Source organism: Lepidothrix coronata, unplaced genomic scaffold (assembly GCF_001604755.1).
Source record: "Lepidothrix coronata isolate B3197 unplaced genomic scaffold, Lepidothrix_coronata-1.0 Scaffold41, whole genome shotgun sequence".
NCBI classification, from domain to species: Eukaryota; Metazoa; Chordata; class Aves; order Passeriformes; family Pipridae; genus Lepidothrix; species Lepidothrix coronata.
Window position 1 is genome coordinate 2,582,148 of NW_016690221.1, and position 15,780 is coordinate 2,597,927.

At 38.5% G+C, this 15,780-nt stretch overlaps 1 protein-coding gene across 10 annotated transcripts in view; it reads right to left on the reverse strand.

Annotated features, from left to right (window-relative positions):
• Positions 1-326: 326 nt before the first annotated feature.
• The window catches only part of SUN1 (Sad1 and UNC84 domain containing 1), a 33,122-nt gene continuing 17,668 nt past the window's right edge, over positions 327-15,780 (reverse strand). For 5 of the 10 annotated variants that reach the window (XM_017813444.1, XM_017813440.1, XM_017813442.1 and 2 more), the window contains 19 exons: positions 15,287-15,313; positions 14,986-15,180; positions 13,197-13,319; positions 12,140-12,223; positions 11,719-11,829; positions 10,224-10,322; positions 9,460-9,553; positions 9,285-9,343; positions 7,961-8,106; positions 7,600-7,824; positions 7,019-7,105; positions 6,607-6,650; positions 5,496-5,631; positions 4,790-5,044; positions 4,189-4,273; positions 3,651-3,766; positions 2,989-3,156; positions 2,474-2,566; positions 327-2,045 (listed from right to left, as the gene is read on the reverse strand). In XM_017813444.1, coding sequence (XP_017668933.1) covers positions 1,932-2,045; positions 2,474-2,566; positions 2,989-3,156; positions 3,651-3,766; positions 4,189-4,273; positions 4,790-5,044; positions 5,496-5,631; positions 6,607-6,650; positions 7,019-7,105; positions 7,600-7,824; positions 7,961-8,106; positions 9,285-9,343; positions 9,460-9,553; positions 10,224-10,322; positions 11,719-11,829; positions 12,140-12,223; positions 13,197-13,319; positions 14,986-15,180; positions 15,287-15,313 — 2,261 coding nt within the window. In that variant the 3' untranslated portion in view covers positions 327-1,931. The remainder of the gene's footprint in view (positions 2,046-2,473; positions 2,567-2,988; positions 3,157-3,650; positions 3,767-4,188; positions 4,274-4,789; positions 5,045-5,495; positions 5,632-6,606; positions 6,651-7,018; positions 7,106-7,599; positions 7,825-7,960; positions 8,107-9,284; positions 9,344-9,459; positions 9,554-10,223; positions 10,323-11,718; positions 11,830-12,139; positions 12,224-13,196; positions 13,320-14,985; positions 15,181-15,286; positions 15,314-15,780) is intronic. The other 5 variants (XM_017813446.1, XM_017813445.1, XM_017813450.1 and 2 more) reach the window with 5 other exon arrangements.

The window sequence follows — 15,780 nt, forward strand, 5'->3', positions numbered from 1 at the left end:
GGCGAGGCTGGGGACAGGAATTAAACAACCCCCCCCCCCCCATTTCACACAGATGAAAAGTCATCCAGCAACTACCAAATTGGGCTTTTCTTCAAGAATTTCAGTGTGATGTTTATCTACTCAACACATGCTGCTCCTCAGAGCTATGTGCCCCTGCCCCAGGAAAAGCCCGATTTAAGCCCCCTCTCCTCACCCAGAACACTCGACCCTGCTCAGGGAGGGGGGAGAAATTTTAAATTAGTCTTTTTCCTCAGTTATTTAAGCAGCTGATAAAAAAAAAATTACAGAAAAGAAGCTTTATTTCTTGTTTCAAGTATTACATGCACTTTCAAAAATTAAAACTCTTTATTTAAACATCTGAATAGCATCTTGTCAGTTTGGAGGCAGCAAAGAATAACAGACATTTCAAAAAGCATTTACAAAAATACATTGCACAAAGTCCTATCTTGCTTTTTTTAAAAATAAGTTAGTGTTATTCAAAATATTCCCCCCCTCAGCTACCTAATTTCAATTTACACAGGATAATTCTAATTTTAAATATGTAACCTATAGTATGAAAACACCTGTACATGTGTCATCTACTCCTCTGCGTAGGCCATAGGTTTTGTCTCTAAGTCAAGTGAAAAAACAGTTCTTCACATGGAGACTTTTGTATTTAAACATTCGAGGACTGTTGTGCAACATACATAACTCTATTCAGAAAACCAGTCAGCAGGTCCATGTGGTAACAGTTCTTTGTAACTACAAAACGCACTAGAACAGCAAGATAAAAATTCTGCGTACAAGTAAAGTTCAGGAATCTTTTTCTGAAAAGGATCTTCAAAAGCAGCAATGCTAAGGGGGGCAATAAGCAGTTTTCATCTCGTTCTACGTGGAAATGTTGCTTCTGGGAGCAACTCTAATCATCTCACACCCGACTAAGGCTTCTGGGGAGGATCAGGAATGCCCGTGTGTTTGCAACAGCAGCGCTGAGCACAAGTCCCTCTTGTAAGTGTGACGTGGAGAGAATTACTTCAGTCTTGTTTTCCACACACTGAATTCTCACAGTACATTTATGGAGTGTAACAATGAACCAGTCTAAGGAATTCTCATCCCACAGAGATTGCTTTTGACATACTAATATTGTTCAGTTGCTGTATACCAATGTTTACTGAGCAATTTAGCAGGTTTATCAGCTCCGATCCAGACAGTCAGTACATCAAGGTCGATTTGGAATTAACACTAAAAAGGAACAAACTGGCCAAGTTGCCATGGTAAAATACCTTAAAATAACTTCAGTTATTGAAAGTTATCCCTGACTTTTAGAGCAATTCATGGCCACAAATTACAGTAAAGCATTCTCAGTCGCTGGTGTTTAAACTGGTTTTGGTTGTGTTAGCTTTCCCTGACAGTAGTATTTATTATATTCAACATGTACCCAAGAAGCCCTTTTGGATCCACCAAAAAGGTCAAAACCAAGGGTCAACTGAAGGACACCTTTAGCCACAGTCAGTGTCCAAAATATACCACAGTTTTTGGCTCATGGTGCCAAGCTAGTAGAAGGATGCAGTTAAGACCTGGATTAAAAAAGAACAGATTCCTAGTTGCAGAAAGTGTGGTTTATTCTTTTAAAAAACCCCTATACATTCATTTGTAATAAAATATGTGTCACCTGTTTGCCAACTGGGCTTTATGAACCAGAGCTGTTTGCATGCATTATTTCCCTCAGCATGGACACAGAAACATGAAGCGAACTGGCAATTACAAGCTGAGCGTTAGAGCAAATAAAAATCGATTTTTTTATACATTTCTGCTGACAGTCTTCTGCCTTTATCAGAGGACCAACAGTTCTGCAGTGTATCTTGCACCCTCGTCCTTTAGAGGTTCCAGTGTTCGAGGCTCTCCGGTATATACAGATTAGGAACAAAATGTACAACGAGCTGTAGTGTGCTTTACTCGGCAGGTTTCCCGTGCACTCTGAACCGATAAAGGCAGGTGTACTCTGCATGGCCCCAGTTAGAGAAAATCCTCAGCTCCACTATCTGGAATGCGTCTTCATTTTCCTCCTGGAGAAGGGAAAAGCAAACACACGAGCCAGAGTTAGGTTTGCTGGTATAAACACCTGCAACTGAAGCTTTCTTAGATTCTGCAGCTACCAACAGTCATTAATAGCTAAGTCACAGCTTGGGAATTTTCTGCCCCTTTGAAGAAAGCCTTCCTTGGATTACAATTATTTATTTATAAGTGAGTCAGAAGCAGCATGAAACAGACTCTTCATATGTTTAGCAACTTCACACCATTTGTGTCCAGATGGCAACAAGCCTTCCTCCCTTATCTATTAAGGCCATTGGTTTTGAGGCAGATACTTTTATTTTCTGTGGTTGTGTGCAAGGAGCAGTGAAGGAAAAATGCCTCATTCTCAGCTGGACACTGTAGAAGCTGAGGTAGAAAGTATCTTTCTCCTGACACTTTAAATCTAATAATCCAGACTCACCATCACTGGAAACATCTGCAGTGGCTCTCCTTCTTGATCATAGACATACTCTCCTAGAAGCTTGCCTTCTTCTTGATATTCATCATCCAGACCCTGTAACAACAGGATAAAGGTTTTTACTTCCATCAAATTTCAAATCAAACCAAAACTAGAAGCATGTCTACACAGCTGAGTATCAACAGACAGCACTCAGAAGACTATTAAGCCAGAAGAGGGAGGAAGGATAAAACAACAAAGTGTATGAAGAACTAGACCAAATTAAAAACCATCATCTCCCTCCAAAAATGTTTACTGTTGTATAAAGCAAGAGAAACAACTCCCCCAAAATTAATTTTAACACTTCTTATTCCTAATCTCAAATCTTACTAAAAATATATATTCAATTTTGAGAGCAATGACTGAAACACTTTAACATCATCTCACCTGTCCTCCCTCAAGGCATTATTTTCCAAAGTATGTAACACAAATATTCTTTATGTGCACAAACATCAACATAAATTCAGAGACAGACTTACATATACTGCAAAATTCCTAGGAGCACTGGTGATATTTCCTGTTGGTGAAAGTGTTTTTGGTATGTGTTCCACTGTAAAGGCAGTTGGATAGATCTTCATTGAAAGTCTCACTACAAGATAGCCCTGTGATCCTTTGAAAGCCCAGCAGTTTCCTGGATACATGTCCGGCTAGACAGGAGGAAAGTGGAGAGAACAAGATGAGACACAACAAGAAAAACAATCCATTATTGTAATGGAGAGTTGTAATGAATTCTGAATTCTTAGGAACAGTCAATTCTGAATTCTTAGGAACAATAGCAAGTGGCAGAAATAATCTCTTTGGTGGAACTCTTCAGGAAGTCACCACATCCACCCAAGCTCCCAGCAGTGTTTTGAAGACCCACCATGAGATTACTTCTCAACAGGAACCCTCCCAGTGCTCACACTTTGCATAAGTCCAATGCACCACCCAAGCTTCCTATAAGGGTTTAAATTTTGCTAGAGTAGGACTTAAGCTGTCTCCAGGGACTACCAGAAGAATCCCACTCTTAGGAACATAGTTCCAAGTACCTGTGCCCCTCAATATATTACAGACAGGAACACCCAGCATCCAAAAAAACCCCTATCCAATCCACTCAACACAAAATAACATTGCTGAATTTGTTTACTTGGCCTTTAATTACCTGAATCACCACTCTGGGAGACTGAGAGTAGTACCACAGAGGAATTCCAAAGAGGCTAATTAATGCTGTCTTGGTCTCATAGGTTTCAGAACAGCGAGTACTCAGAATGCTGCCACCTCAAAAGAGATAGATCAGGTTAGCAAAAATAAATGTCTTCAGGAAGAAATGAGTAATTAATGAGATTTATATAAAGCATAATGAATACTAATATATATTGTTACTAAATATACTAAATATATTGTTAGGATCAAACAATTTTCTGGGGGTACAAAGCTTCTATCAAGTACAATGTTATTTTATTTTAAGAATATGTCAAAGGTTTTTAATTTCTTTCTTATCCAGTTGTAGATGTGCTGAGAACTGTTCTAGCCCTGTCCACACACACCTAAGCTGATATACAGCCCTGTAAACACCATCATAGATTGCAGTAGACTGATGATCAGGCAACACACAAGACTAACCTCTAGTCTTCACTGTAAGATTTCTAGTAAATAATGCTAAAAACATCAATAGGAAAAATGGTGTTTTCTCTATTTACCTCCAGATTCCAAGGCGAAATCCACCATTCCAGTCTTGTCTTGAGAGTAGAGTTTCAGTGCATTATTTACAATAATCTGTGCTTGCTGCAGATGTATACATAGGAGAATGGTAAGAGAAATATTTCAACAAGATCAAGTGATAAAATAACATATATACATATCTGTGAAGTTACAGCATCTTTTTGAGATGCTGCACTTCATCACAAGTTTTTGAAAGCCTCTATCAAGACAGGAGGCCATTTTTAATCCATGATTGTCTGTCTTAAAATACAAATTCCCACTATATCTTGACTCGTTTTCTTTAAAAGCTGAATTATTTCCCCCATCCTCCCAAGACCCTGAGCTGCATTTCTTTGGTATACTTGTTCCTTGGATTCTTCAGTTTTCAAGACAGCACACGGAATTCAAACACAAATGTTCACAACAGGCACGAGCAATGCCGTAAGAATACACTTCTAAAGCATCTTCTGTAGTTCTCCTCTTTTCAGTGAATGTTCCTGACATCCCTCAAAATCATCATCATTTATGTTGGCAGTCATGTTCCACGAAATGCCCATAAAAGAACTCTTTACAATTTAACTTTTGAGAACTTAAACTCACCGCTTCTGTGATCCCAGAAATCCCTGCATTAGTCACAGCATTTGTGACTACTTCAGATGTTAGCTTTTGGTTTGTAACAGACATATGGAGAGTGATATTCTTGAGGATCTGCAACTCCAGATCCCGCAGCAAAGTCTGCAGATCACTTTTGCTCACAAAATTGGACGTAAGCCACTGGAGAAGTGATTCAGGAAGGTCTTCTTGATGATCACCAAAAAGCAACAGCTTGACAGATTCTCTGACCTGGGCATCTACCTAGTAGAAGCCATTAATAGTTGTAATAGAAATTATTACTTTTCATAAACCGTTAAGTAATACTCATGTAAAACAGGCACATAGCTAGACCGTATTTGAGCAGGATTACAAGATGGTACTTAAGTCAAAGTTGATAATCCCATATATCAGTAATTACTGTTGTATTTTGTCAGACCTTTTAAAGCCTTCAAAAGAACTTAAGCATGGTTTTTTAGAAACAACTCTCAGATGCAAACCCCTGCCACTGCAGAAAACAAGCTATAAACTCTTGTCTAGTAAAGTGTTACACACAAATGGAAAAATGAACAGTACCCCTACATAAAACACTGTCATTCTTTGAGATTAATACCACCCCCATGTTACTCGTTTCAGTACATTTCAAGAAAGTCAGTGAACAAAATTAAGTAACACCAAATTTTGCTGGGACAGTTACAGAAGTTGCAGAACCTACTTTTTCATGAATGACATCGATTTTCTCGCAACTCGTCTTCACGCTTCCCCCAGATAACAGCTCTGATTTCATCTGAGACAACTCTAGTTCCAACATTTTAATTTTGGACATAAGTTGACTATGTTGATCATCATCTCTGACAAAAACAAGGAGACAGTAATTAGGAAAGAGTAGTCTGAATCATTCCATCAAATCCCGAAGGTATGAGAATGTACTTGTCTAACACAAAGTGCTCTCCTAGTTTAATTATTCATCAGAATACACATAGTAAACTCTGAAGATGGTACTTTAGACATACACAGAATTAATATATTCAAAGTAAAGTATTTTGAACTTGTGGACAAATCCAGCAGGGATGACTTCAGATCATCAACAGTCTGCTAAGCTAATAAACATATATAGATTTGGGGGAATTTAAAAGTTTCTGGCAAAACAGTTTGCCACTGGTTAGAAAGAGTTTCAGGCTGCCTTACTCAAACCAGAATAACTTCAGAGGAAGTGCTGAGTTAAAGCAGCAGCTCACATATGACAATAAAGATCAGTGCTCAGTGCATGCTATGGAAAAAGGTATCAGCCATCACTCTAAAGCCATTTAAATGGCAATTCAGCAAATAAGTGTTTATTTTCCTCTTCTAATTGGGGAAACTACTTAATGAAGTGCTGAAGTTTTAATCCCAGTATTACACAGTACAAGTGGAAAGTAGCCAAAAAGTCAAAAACTAGTCAGAACTGATACAATTCAAGAATTTAAATATAAAGGCCATCAAAAGCAGTTACTGTATACTTTGCTAAGTGATCTGAGGGAAAATTCTAATGCATTTATAAGAGGACAAGAAGTCACTCATTCTCCTCCACTAAATAAACAGCTTTCTCCAGTGAAAATGTAGTTGCAGGGTTGCCCCCACACTGGAGGTGGGTCCTGTGCTGATGTTCAGCATCCCAGTTGAAATCTACAGTAAGACAGAAGAGCTCTTGTTGACAATACAAACCCTCAGGGTCAGTTAACTGACACAAGAAAAGGATTGTTTTACTGGAAAGAACAACACACATAAATCACTGTCTGCTGTCACCAGAGCTGAAAAAGCAAAATGTATCTGAAAAGTGCTTATACCTCACTGTTTTCGCTTTGGTTATGTCAAGCTCCTTCTGGATGTCCTAAAAAATACAGAAGTTAGTTTTAACATATACAAAGAAATACAAGTGACAGAAAGAAGAATGTTATATAAAAATAAGAGATTCAAGCACCACCCCTGCAGGACTGTGTGCCCACAATTATGTTTTTACCTCTGTATAATGAGGTTTTATTCCAAATAGAACCTGCACCACTGGCCAAGTAAATAATTTTTAATCTTTGGACTGAAACCCTCTCCAAGAAGGGCGAACAAAAAACAAGTTTTGAGACTTAAAGAACTGTAAATAGCCAGAGTAAAGGGAACTGGTGTTTGGGACAGCAAATAAAAAACCTGGTCTGTTTTATCAATAGATTACAATTAGAACAAGTCAGTAAAGCTCACTTTCAATACCTTGGATTCAGCAGAGAGTTTTCTAATCAGGTCTTCCAGCGTCAGGATGCGCAACTCATGTTCTTGATGTAAAGCCAGGAAGTCAGTCTTAAAAAACAGGGAAGGAAAAGGGGGGGTGTTTGCTTTTGGAGTACAAATACCATAATTGATATTTTCTGCAAAGCATTATTTTCATTCCATTTTGTGAATGTTTAAGTGATTTATCCTGCAGGTACCATGAGAAATTACTGTAATAAATACAGCAGTCTGATTCAGCAGTAGTAGGGGCTATACAGAGGGAAGTTTACCACAAAACCCCTGCTTTGTCACTAGTCCTTCCTATAGTATTCTTTATCTGTATGGAAACAGGATAAATCCAGCTACTTTTCAGCTATGTAAGAATCTACTTTAGGCCACCTGTCTGGAATTAATCCTTTGTCAGCAATAACAAAAGAGGAACAAATGCCCATGACTACTCCCAGGTACTTACTACCTATTGGTTAATTCTGTGGCAGAAAAAGAATCCTACAGTCAATTGATAACAACCTGTATTAGTACAACAGAACATTTTGATCAGGATCAGGAACCATTAACTATCTTACCTTTTCCTCCAATTTCATATCTTTAATATATTGACTCATCACATTTTTTATAAGCTTCAGTGTTTCACTTTTGTCACTCATCTTGGCAACCTGATCTTGAAGATTATGGAGCAGAAGCATCATTTTGTTATATTCTTCATTACGGTCATGGCATCTGTCAGACACGACAGCCATTTGCTTTTCCAGCTCACTTATCCGACCAAAATCAAAGATATTTATGGTATCCTGAGGGATAAAGGTAATTTTTTTAGTATATAAAAATTATCCTCGTGCATCAAATAGTATTGCAAAATCCTGAAGACAGAGGAGTTAAGAAGTCTTAAAATATAAGCAAGTTCTTCCCTGGACTGTTCTCCCTTACCTTTGGAGGTTGCACAGAATGAAAAGAATCATCCTGTGGTTCAGGAACACGAATGGAATCATCTGTTCTCTGTATTCTGTCAACTCTTGTCCAGTTCAGTGGAGGTAATAATGAAATGAAGCCATCAAACCCCCAGAACCACATACCTAGAATAGAAACAAAAAGAAATGTGTGTTCAAAATAATTCTCCCTCCAGACTGCTTATATCTACAAATTTCTTCTTACTTAAGGACAGAAGCTACCTTTAGTTTGCCAGATAGGTGCCACACAATGGACACTTCTCCAGTCTGAACAAAACTCACCATGAGTCAGCTTTAAAATTTTTAACTCAAGCACCCAAGAATATCAGGGAACATCCATCAGTACCACTCATAAAGTTGCAAGGCAGGCAACTTGTGTTTATATATAAGATGATATAATCTTAATCTCATACTACTGCTTCCCTGGCACCTTGATCACATTTACTGATTAAGACAGGCCGTGTTTTCTGAAGGCAGATGTAAATGTTGCTTTTTATCTCCGTGGAAAATATGTTGCCTTACACTCCACTTACTACACACCTCATTGCGTAAGAGCTAATAAAATTGGGAGTAAACTTAGGCCTTTATGGAAATAAAATAGCATTTCACAAGATTACACTTCTTTTTGCAATATCTTAGTGAGAAGTAGCAGCATTTTCTACACAGGGTGAACTCTTCCTTCCTTATTCACCCTGGTACAGAGAACTTTGAAACCCCACTGCAGGTTTCCGAGAAGCTTCGTCTTCTCCACAAAATAGCTGCAAGTTTTTAGGACACACAAAGAATTGAAACTGCTTTTCTGAAATGGCCCAGCACTTCTACTAAATATTTTAAACTGAATTTATTTCAAAATTGACAGCTGATCTGGAACACTGTCTACTAACCAATTTAAAGTGAACAGTAACTTAAGCAACTAAAACACGGTTTAGAGCATAGGAAAAAGACTTAGGATGAGTTGGTAAAAGAACCTAACAACACTTTTATTGAGACTGACAACAATCAAAGCAATCAGCACACAGCCCCCTCTTTCACTGCTACACCTATGAAGGGAGGTAAAGAAAAAAGGACTTCAAATCACCTACTCACTCAGACAGTCTCTACAAAGAGCTCTGTGCAATTGAATCAAGGGTATTCCTTTCATGGGGAAAGTTTGACTTGTCAGTACTCTGAAAGCTTGAATTACTGTCCTGTTCACAAATTTGCTCTTTTCTGCTTCTGCATCTTCTTCATAAACCAACTAAAACCGCTATTTTAGAATAGGTGTAGTACACACATCAATTTGTATGATAACTAAATTGACATACCTAGTAGAAACAGGAGTGGGATAAGAAACAGTAATGACTTGTAGTTCTTTGGAAGGCATCTAGAGAAAGAGAGAGGAAAGTTTACAAGAAACAATACATTTATCATAAATTATTGTTTCATATTAAAACTGGTAAATAACTTGCTCATAAACAAATTTTTTCAGAGGATACACACCTTCTTACAAGAAACACCTTCAGCAAAGACATCAGAGTAACAAGCTGATACCACCCAGTTCTAAGCAACCTGTACATGCCAGAAGCTGCCCTCCCTAGAAGACAAAAAGTGGGAATGTGAAATATAATTACTGCAGCACATGTTCAAAGAAACCAAGCAGAGGGACACACAGTTGTGGCCAACAATGCTTTGCAGAGCAGAGAAATGCACACGTACAGGCAATGCATGCAGCTTACAGACATCTAGATATCACAAGTACAACAGCACTGTAACATCAGCTACTCAACAAAACCAACAGCCATGCAAGAAGGTGAAGTGCTCCTTTGTTATGACACTGCTATCTCACTGGAAACTCAGTATTAATGTTTGAACACAAGTTATCACGGACTGGAGACTTCAGTAGGTTTCAAGAATTGCACAGATTAGCAGCATCAGCTTCTGGTAAGAGGAATACCAATACAGGAAATGACTGCCAAACTAAACACACCCCACTGGTCTTGATATCCCACATGCAGTGCTATTCACACACTCATTTCCCCATGAAACAGCCTGGTTAGTCTCCTGTTAGGCCTGTGAACAGAAATACACCTTCTCATTAAGCCTAATCTGGTCAGTAAAGAAAGTAAAGTAGCGCATGCATTTCAAAATACAAAAGCTCCAGCACAAGCACAAGCACAGCTGAATCAAGATAAGCCACATACTGCAGATTCCTAGTTTGTCAAAAGGAACAGGCAAGGCACACACACATGGATTAGAATAGTAACCTGGAGAAAGAATGGCCAGCCAAAGTAGAGACAACACCTTCTGAGACACAAGCCATCCCGTTGTTCCCACTGTTCGCAACACGTGAAGCATAAAGTAACCTGGATTATAACAAATTAACTCCATGTGGTAACTGACACAAATGAGATGAAGCTTCTTTTCAGTACATGCAGTAAAACACACTCAATCCCCTGCCCATTACATGCTCTGCAGAATTTTAAACCATACCTTTCAGTAAACTCAAACTTGGTTCTTCACTACTTTAAAGTAAAGCAAGTCACTAATAAATATGAAGCCAAGTAAAACCAAGAAAATTTAGCAATTGAATTCTCATGGACAGAGATAGAATGAAAAACAGCATCTGTGCAGTTAGAATACTACTATTCCAAAATCAAAGTTTACATTTTGTTACATTTTTATCCAACAATGCCATGCAAAGTGTAGCAGAGGATAGCAAAAGAGTACTACCATAAAGACAAGCTTTAAGCACATAATTACTTTAGAAGCATCTTATTTGTTCCAAATTATACACCAAGTCTGTTATCTGGGTTACTGTGCAGAAGAAGGAACAATTAAAATTTTAAATTCCAGTGATGTCTAAGAAATATTGATAAATAAAGTATTCCCTACTAAAACTTGCAAGCAGTACATTTTCATTAAGCTGAGTGTTCCTAAGGATGTTCAACATGACAGTTTTGTATCTCTTAAAGAGGACAAAACCACCCCCATCAAAACCCTCCACCCAAGGCACTGTAATAAAATGCTGTAACTTAAAGCCCACTGAGGCCAAAAATTACTAAATCCACAACTAGGACTGGTTGTTCTACAGAACAAACTACGTAGTATGTTTAGAAAATAATCCTATATTTTTAGAATAGCAGATATGTCTGGGTTAATCTGAGGGATTATAGATATACCAACCCAATGTTTTGCAAATCATTTAGGTGACTGAAGTGTCCCAAATCATTTTCCTTTGCTGAATAAAGAGCACTCAACAGATCCTTGATGCCTCTGTCACTCAAGCTAGGGAACGCTCATCTCACAGGGAAGAGTCTATCCCTATATAAGATTCCTGTAAAAACTGACTATCACTAGAACAAAAATAAAATGTTAAAACTCCTTTATTCAAATAATCTGCATACCAGTACCTCATACCTTGCTTTTATTAAAAGGCAGCTTTTCAACCTATCAAGCATACAGATCTCCCCAAAGTGCAATAAATGAACCATCTGACTTGTTCTAACATACAACATATACACGATTCCTACTGATTTTTACTTATAGGTAAGCATCCTGCCAAGCTTGTAAAACAGCCAGAATCAGAGCAAGAAGTCAGAAAAGAAAGGTGTTAAGTATGTTAGTTTTCTAAGCACTTTACACTTTTAACCTACTCTGACAGATGAAGGAAGGAAGAAAAACCCCAAACACAAACCATGTATGGTTAACATTGTGAGATTGCGATGCAAAATAAAAGCAAACAAAAAGGTCCAAGTCAACCTGCAGAAGAAAAGGTGTGCCAAATGGTCCTTGCTACCCTTTTGGCCCATGAGGATTGCATGTGGTCTGTGGTGTACATTTCAAGATGTTTCTTCCCCTTACAGTCATCACCTGTTGGTTGTGGTAACAGTTGATTAATGGGACAAAGCCAGGATCAAGTCAAGATTGTTACAAGATAAGGTGGACAAGGCTATTTCACAGTATCAGTTATCAGACCAAAAACCCCTAAGGAAATTCAGTGCAATAAAACTTGCTTGGGGAAATACTACAACAGGTGATCACCAGTCACCCTCTACATGGAAGTGCAAAGCGAATATTTACTTTGTAGCTTCCACAGTGTCACGGGGTGTCTGATACTACTATTACAGCAACAACCTGGTGTACAGCCCAAGGCTGAGACAACATTAATAACTATACTTACATATTGATTCCTCATTCACACCAAGATGTCTATCTTCTCTGTAAAACTCCTTTACATTCATGCTTCCACAGTAGTCCGAGTGAGCTGCAACACATTCAAAAAGCACATAAAGAATCTAATTCTCGAGTTCAAAGCCTTTCATATATGTAGATTTTAGCTAAACTGCCTTGGTTCGCTATTAAAATCAGGTTACTCACAGGAAACATGAAAAATGATTGAGGAAGAAGCCAACTCTGGGCAATTCTATTCTTTGTTAAATATCAGGGGGCCTCTTGGTTCAAAAATCTTTCTGCTTCTTTTCAGATAGCAAAGTTTGTAAAAAAACCCCAAACCCTAAGTAACAACTCATCAAGTTCCCTGTTCCCAACATTTCCATCAAATGGGCCAACCATTACATCTCTGTGTGGTTTTTAACAGAGTTGTTAAAAGAAGGAGGAGAAAGCATTAGCAAGCTATCTGAGCAGAGAGAATGGGGAAAGCAAAGTTCTACTCACACACAAAAATCGGTTACCTTCTGCCTATGGCAATTTAACCTCACTCTCAGAGCATGTATTATAGAAAAGAAAGCACCAAAGAAGAAATTAGTGTTTTCAAGGAAAACAAGATGTGCTTCACAGGAGCGCAGAGTGATGATGGCAGTTTTAGTTTTGCAAGATCTAATCAAGCTTTTAAGTGCACAGCAGGTTTAAGGGTAACAAGATGGACCTAAAGACATTGAAAAGTTAGGATTTGACACTATCACACCAGGTTTTAAAAATCAACTTAAGTTTCTCAGTTTAAAAATTGCCCTCTATTGCTTTCTAGTGAAAATTGACGTGTGAATCCTAACCCTAACACAGATCTTGTATATGGGAATCTTGGTACTTTCAAAAGAGAGGGGAGGTATGAAAAGTGTAGCACAGCTGAGGTAATAATAAAAAGGGAGAAAGACAGGAGCCAGCCAAAAGACTATAGAAAAAGAACACTATAGTGCCAAAGATGAAGACCATAAGAAAGAAAAACCAAAACACACACTCTGGCTTTGTGTAGAGACCAAGGAGGACAACTGAAAAGGTACCTTTGTATTCATAACCCAGCTTCAGCAAAACCATTTGAAATAGTTGCACTAATAGTGATGCAAAAGATGCTGCAGTATGTTTGACCAATCGCAGAATCTTACTCATGTAGAAATAGGTTCCTCCTATTGAAAAAAAGTGTGAATACAAATTATTCATTTACAGAAAGGTGTAATTCTGTTTTCTGGACACCATTAGCTTGTGTAAGAGTGAGGATGAAGCACAGAAAAGCCTTTGTTTAGCCTAGAGTATGAAACTCAAGCAAGTGTGCTTTGAAAAGTCTGGATGTCTTAGATATTACATCAAAGCTTTCGTAAGAACCACACATCCTAGGGATAATGACTTCAAGGCAAAATGTATGACTTCAGCAAGAACACATTTCCTTAGTGAGAATGCAGAACTCTAAATAGCAATGAATTCCTTGCCTATGGAACTCAGGATTCCTCACTGATGTGAGCTGCAGACAAACTGCATTATTTTGGATCTGAAAGGGTGAGGATTTTCACTACCTTCTCTGCTGATACACCAGAGGAAGTTCCTACAGTGGCCTGCCTGAAGTGCTGGAGACACACCCAGAGTCACAGAATAAAGCAACAGTCCAGCACTGCTGCTTTCCTAGACAGCCACACTCCAAAAACCTGCCACAATTGTGTGCTCTTCCCCAACCACATGCTCCCCAAATTTAACTCAAACCTCTAGATCAAAGTTCAAAGGAATGTACAACGATGACTAAAATTCTCTTATGTGAATACAAACTCAGGAGCATAGAAAAGAGTTTTCATGCAGTGTCATGTTAAGCAGTTGATTGTGACAAGTCAAAAGAATTCCAACCTGTGCTACACAGTAACTAAAGTGAAATACTTGCCTCAAAGCATTTGAAGTCACATCCTATAGCCCAAACAAACTAATTTCTTGCAACTGAGAACACCCTTCATTCAAGAATAACAAACCTATAGAATCCTAAAATTGGTTCTTTTCTAATTCAAGGTCTTTTAAGAAACAAATCCTTTGTGGTAACTGTGGACTACCAACAATCCAGAAGCTCAAGATGCTGTGCAAGAGGCAGGCAGACAAGTCCAGACACTGAGGGCAACAATCCATTCAATGGAGATTGTCTTGGAAAGGCAGAACCTTATTTGCACAGACTCATTTGTTTTCAAGCTTTCAAAATGTAGTCACTGGGAAGACTATTTGGAATCAAGTTTTTTCCCTTTGGAGTTCAGTTTTTTATATAGAGGTTTAGCTTCTAGAAACACTCTAGAAAGTCACAAGGTTAAGTGAGGAGAAAAAAAATGAAGCAGGAAGTAAAAAAGCCTCAAGAGATTTCCTGGATAGCAGAAGCACTGCAAAGTAACAATTCTGCTCAATCTTGAAAGTTCAAATCATGTAAGAGATAAAAAATAACATGAGAAAAAGCATAGAAAGTTTCTGTCTGAAAACCATGACCAAAAACTTCATAGACAGATCCACACAGACCTGGCATCAGATTAGGAGACTTACAATCAGTGCTGGTGGGGCAAATAATTTTATCCTTTAAGGTACCAGAGCATTTTCATTTTTGATTGTTTCATTCCTACAGCAGCACTGAAAATCAGTAGGTAATTACATATCAGAAGGTGACAAGTACACAAAATTTCAACCGATACAGACAAAGGTATTTCATACAAACTGATCTCTAGAATTCCGTTATTGGCAACTTTACCAGGGCAGCAGAAGTGCTTAAATAACACAAGATGGAAAATGAACCATCTGAACCGTACATCAGACAGAACACAAGAGAAAGTCACTTACTAGATGCATGTTTCTGGCTCCTGTCCCGAGTGTAGATCCTGGAGGATGGCACGTGAGCAGCCGAGTAGGCCGTGAGGACCTCCTTGCGCTCGGACAGCATGCTGCAGTCGCTGCACGTGTAGCCGTTCATCGGGGGCTGCAGCTCTGCTGCTCCTGCTATGTCACCATTGCCCTGCAGCAGTGTAGTGTCACTACCTGCCAAACCCAGAGCACAACACCCAGAGCACCCACGTCAGTACTGCCAGCACTGGGTGCTGTCACACAGAAGGCATGTGGAAGGAAAAAAGCAAAGTGTAGTTACCTTTAGGGTCGCCTTCTTCGTCAAGACCTTCAAAGGGAAAAAAAACCAAACAAATTTGGTCCCAAATATAAGAAAGGTCTGTATTTAACCACAGTATCAGACAAACTCAAGTCAAAAGTCCTAATAATTTTAAGGCTTCAAAGAAAGGCACTTTACAATTAGCATTTAACATATTTTGCAGCCAATCAGAGAAACATGTATCCGCACAGTAGGGCAAGTTGTGAAAAGTATTCCACCATGGAAAGGGTAGACAAAATAATATGAATGACAACTACACCTTTACTTAGCTTCCATGTGACTTTAAAGCAGCTAATTACAAGTTTACAGTGTTTCTGTTGCTTGGTAACTACTTCAATACCACTGTATTTAAAGATTCTGTTTTACGAGCCAGGTAATCTCAAGTTTAGAAGGGGTTCTACCAAGATTGAAACAATTCTTCCCATTAGGACTGTGGGAAGGTCACAAGTGTACTGACTAGAAACAAACAGTCTGAA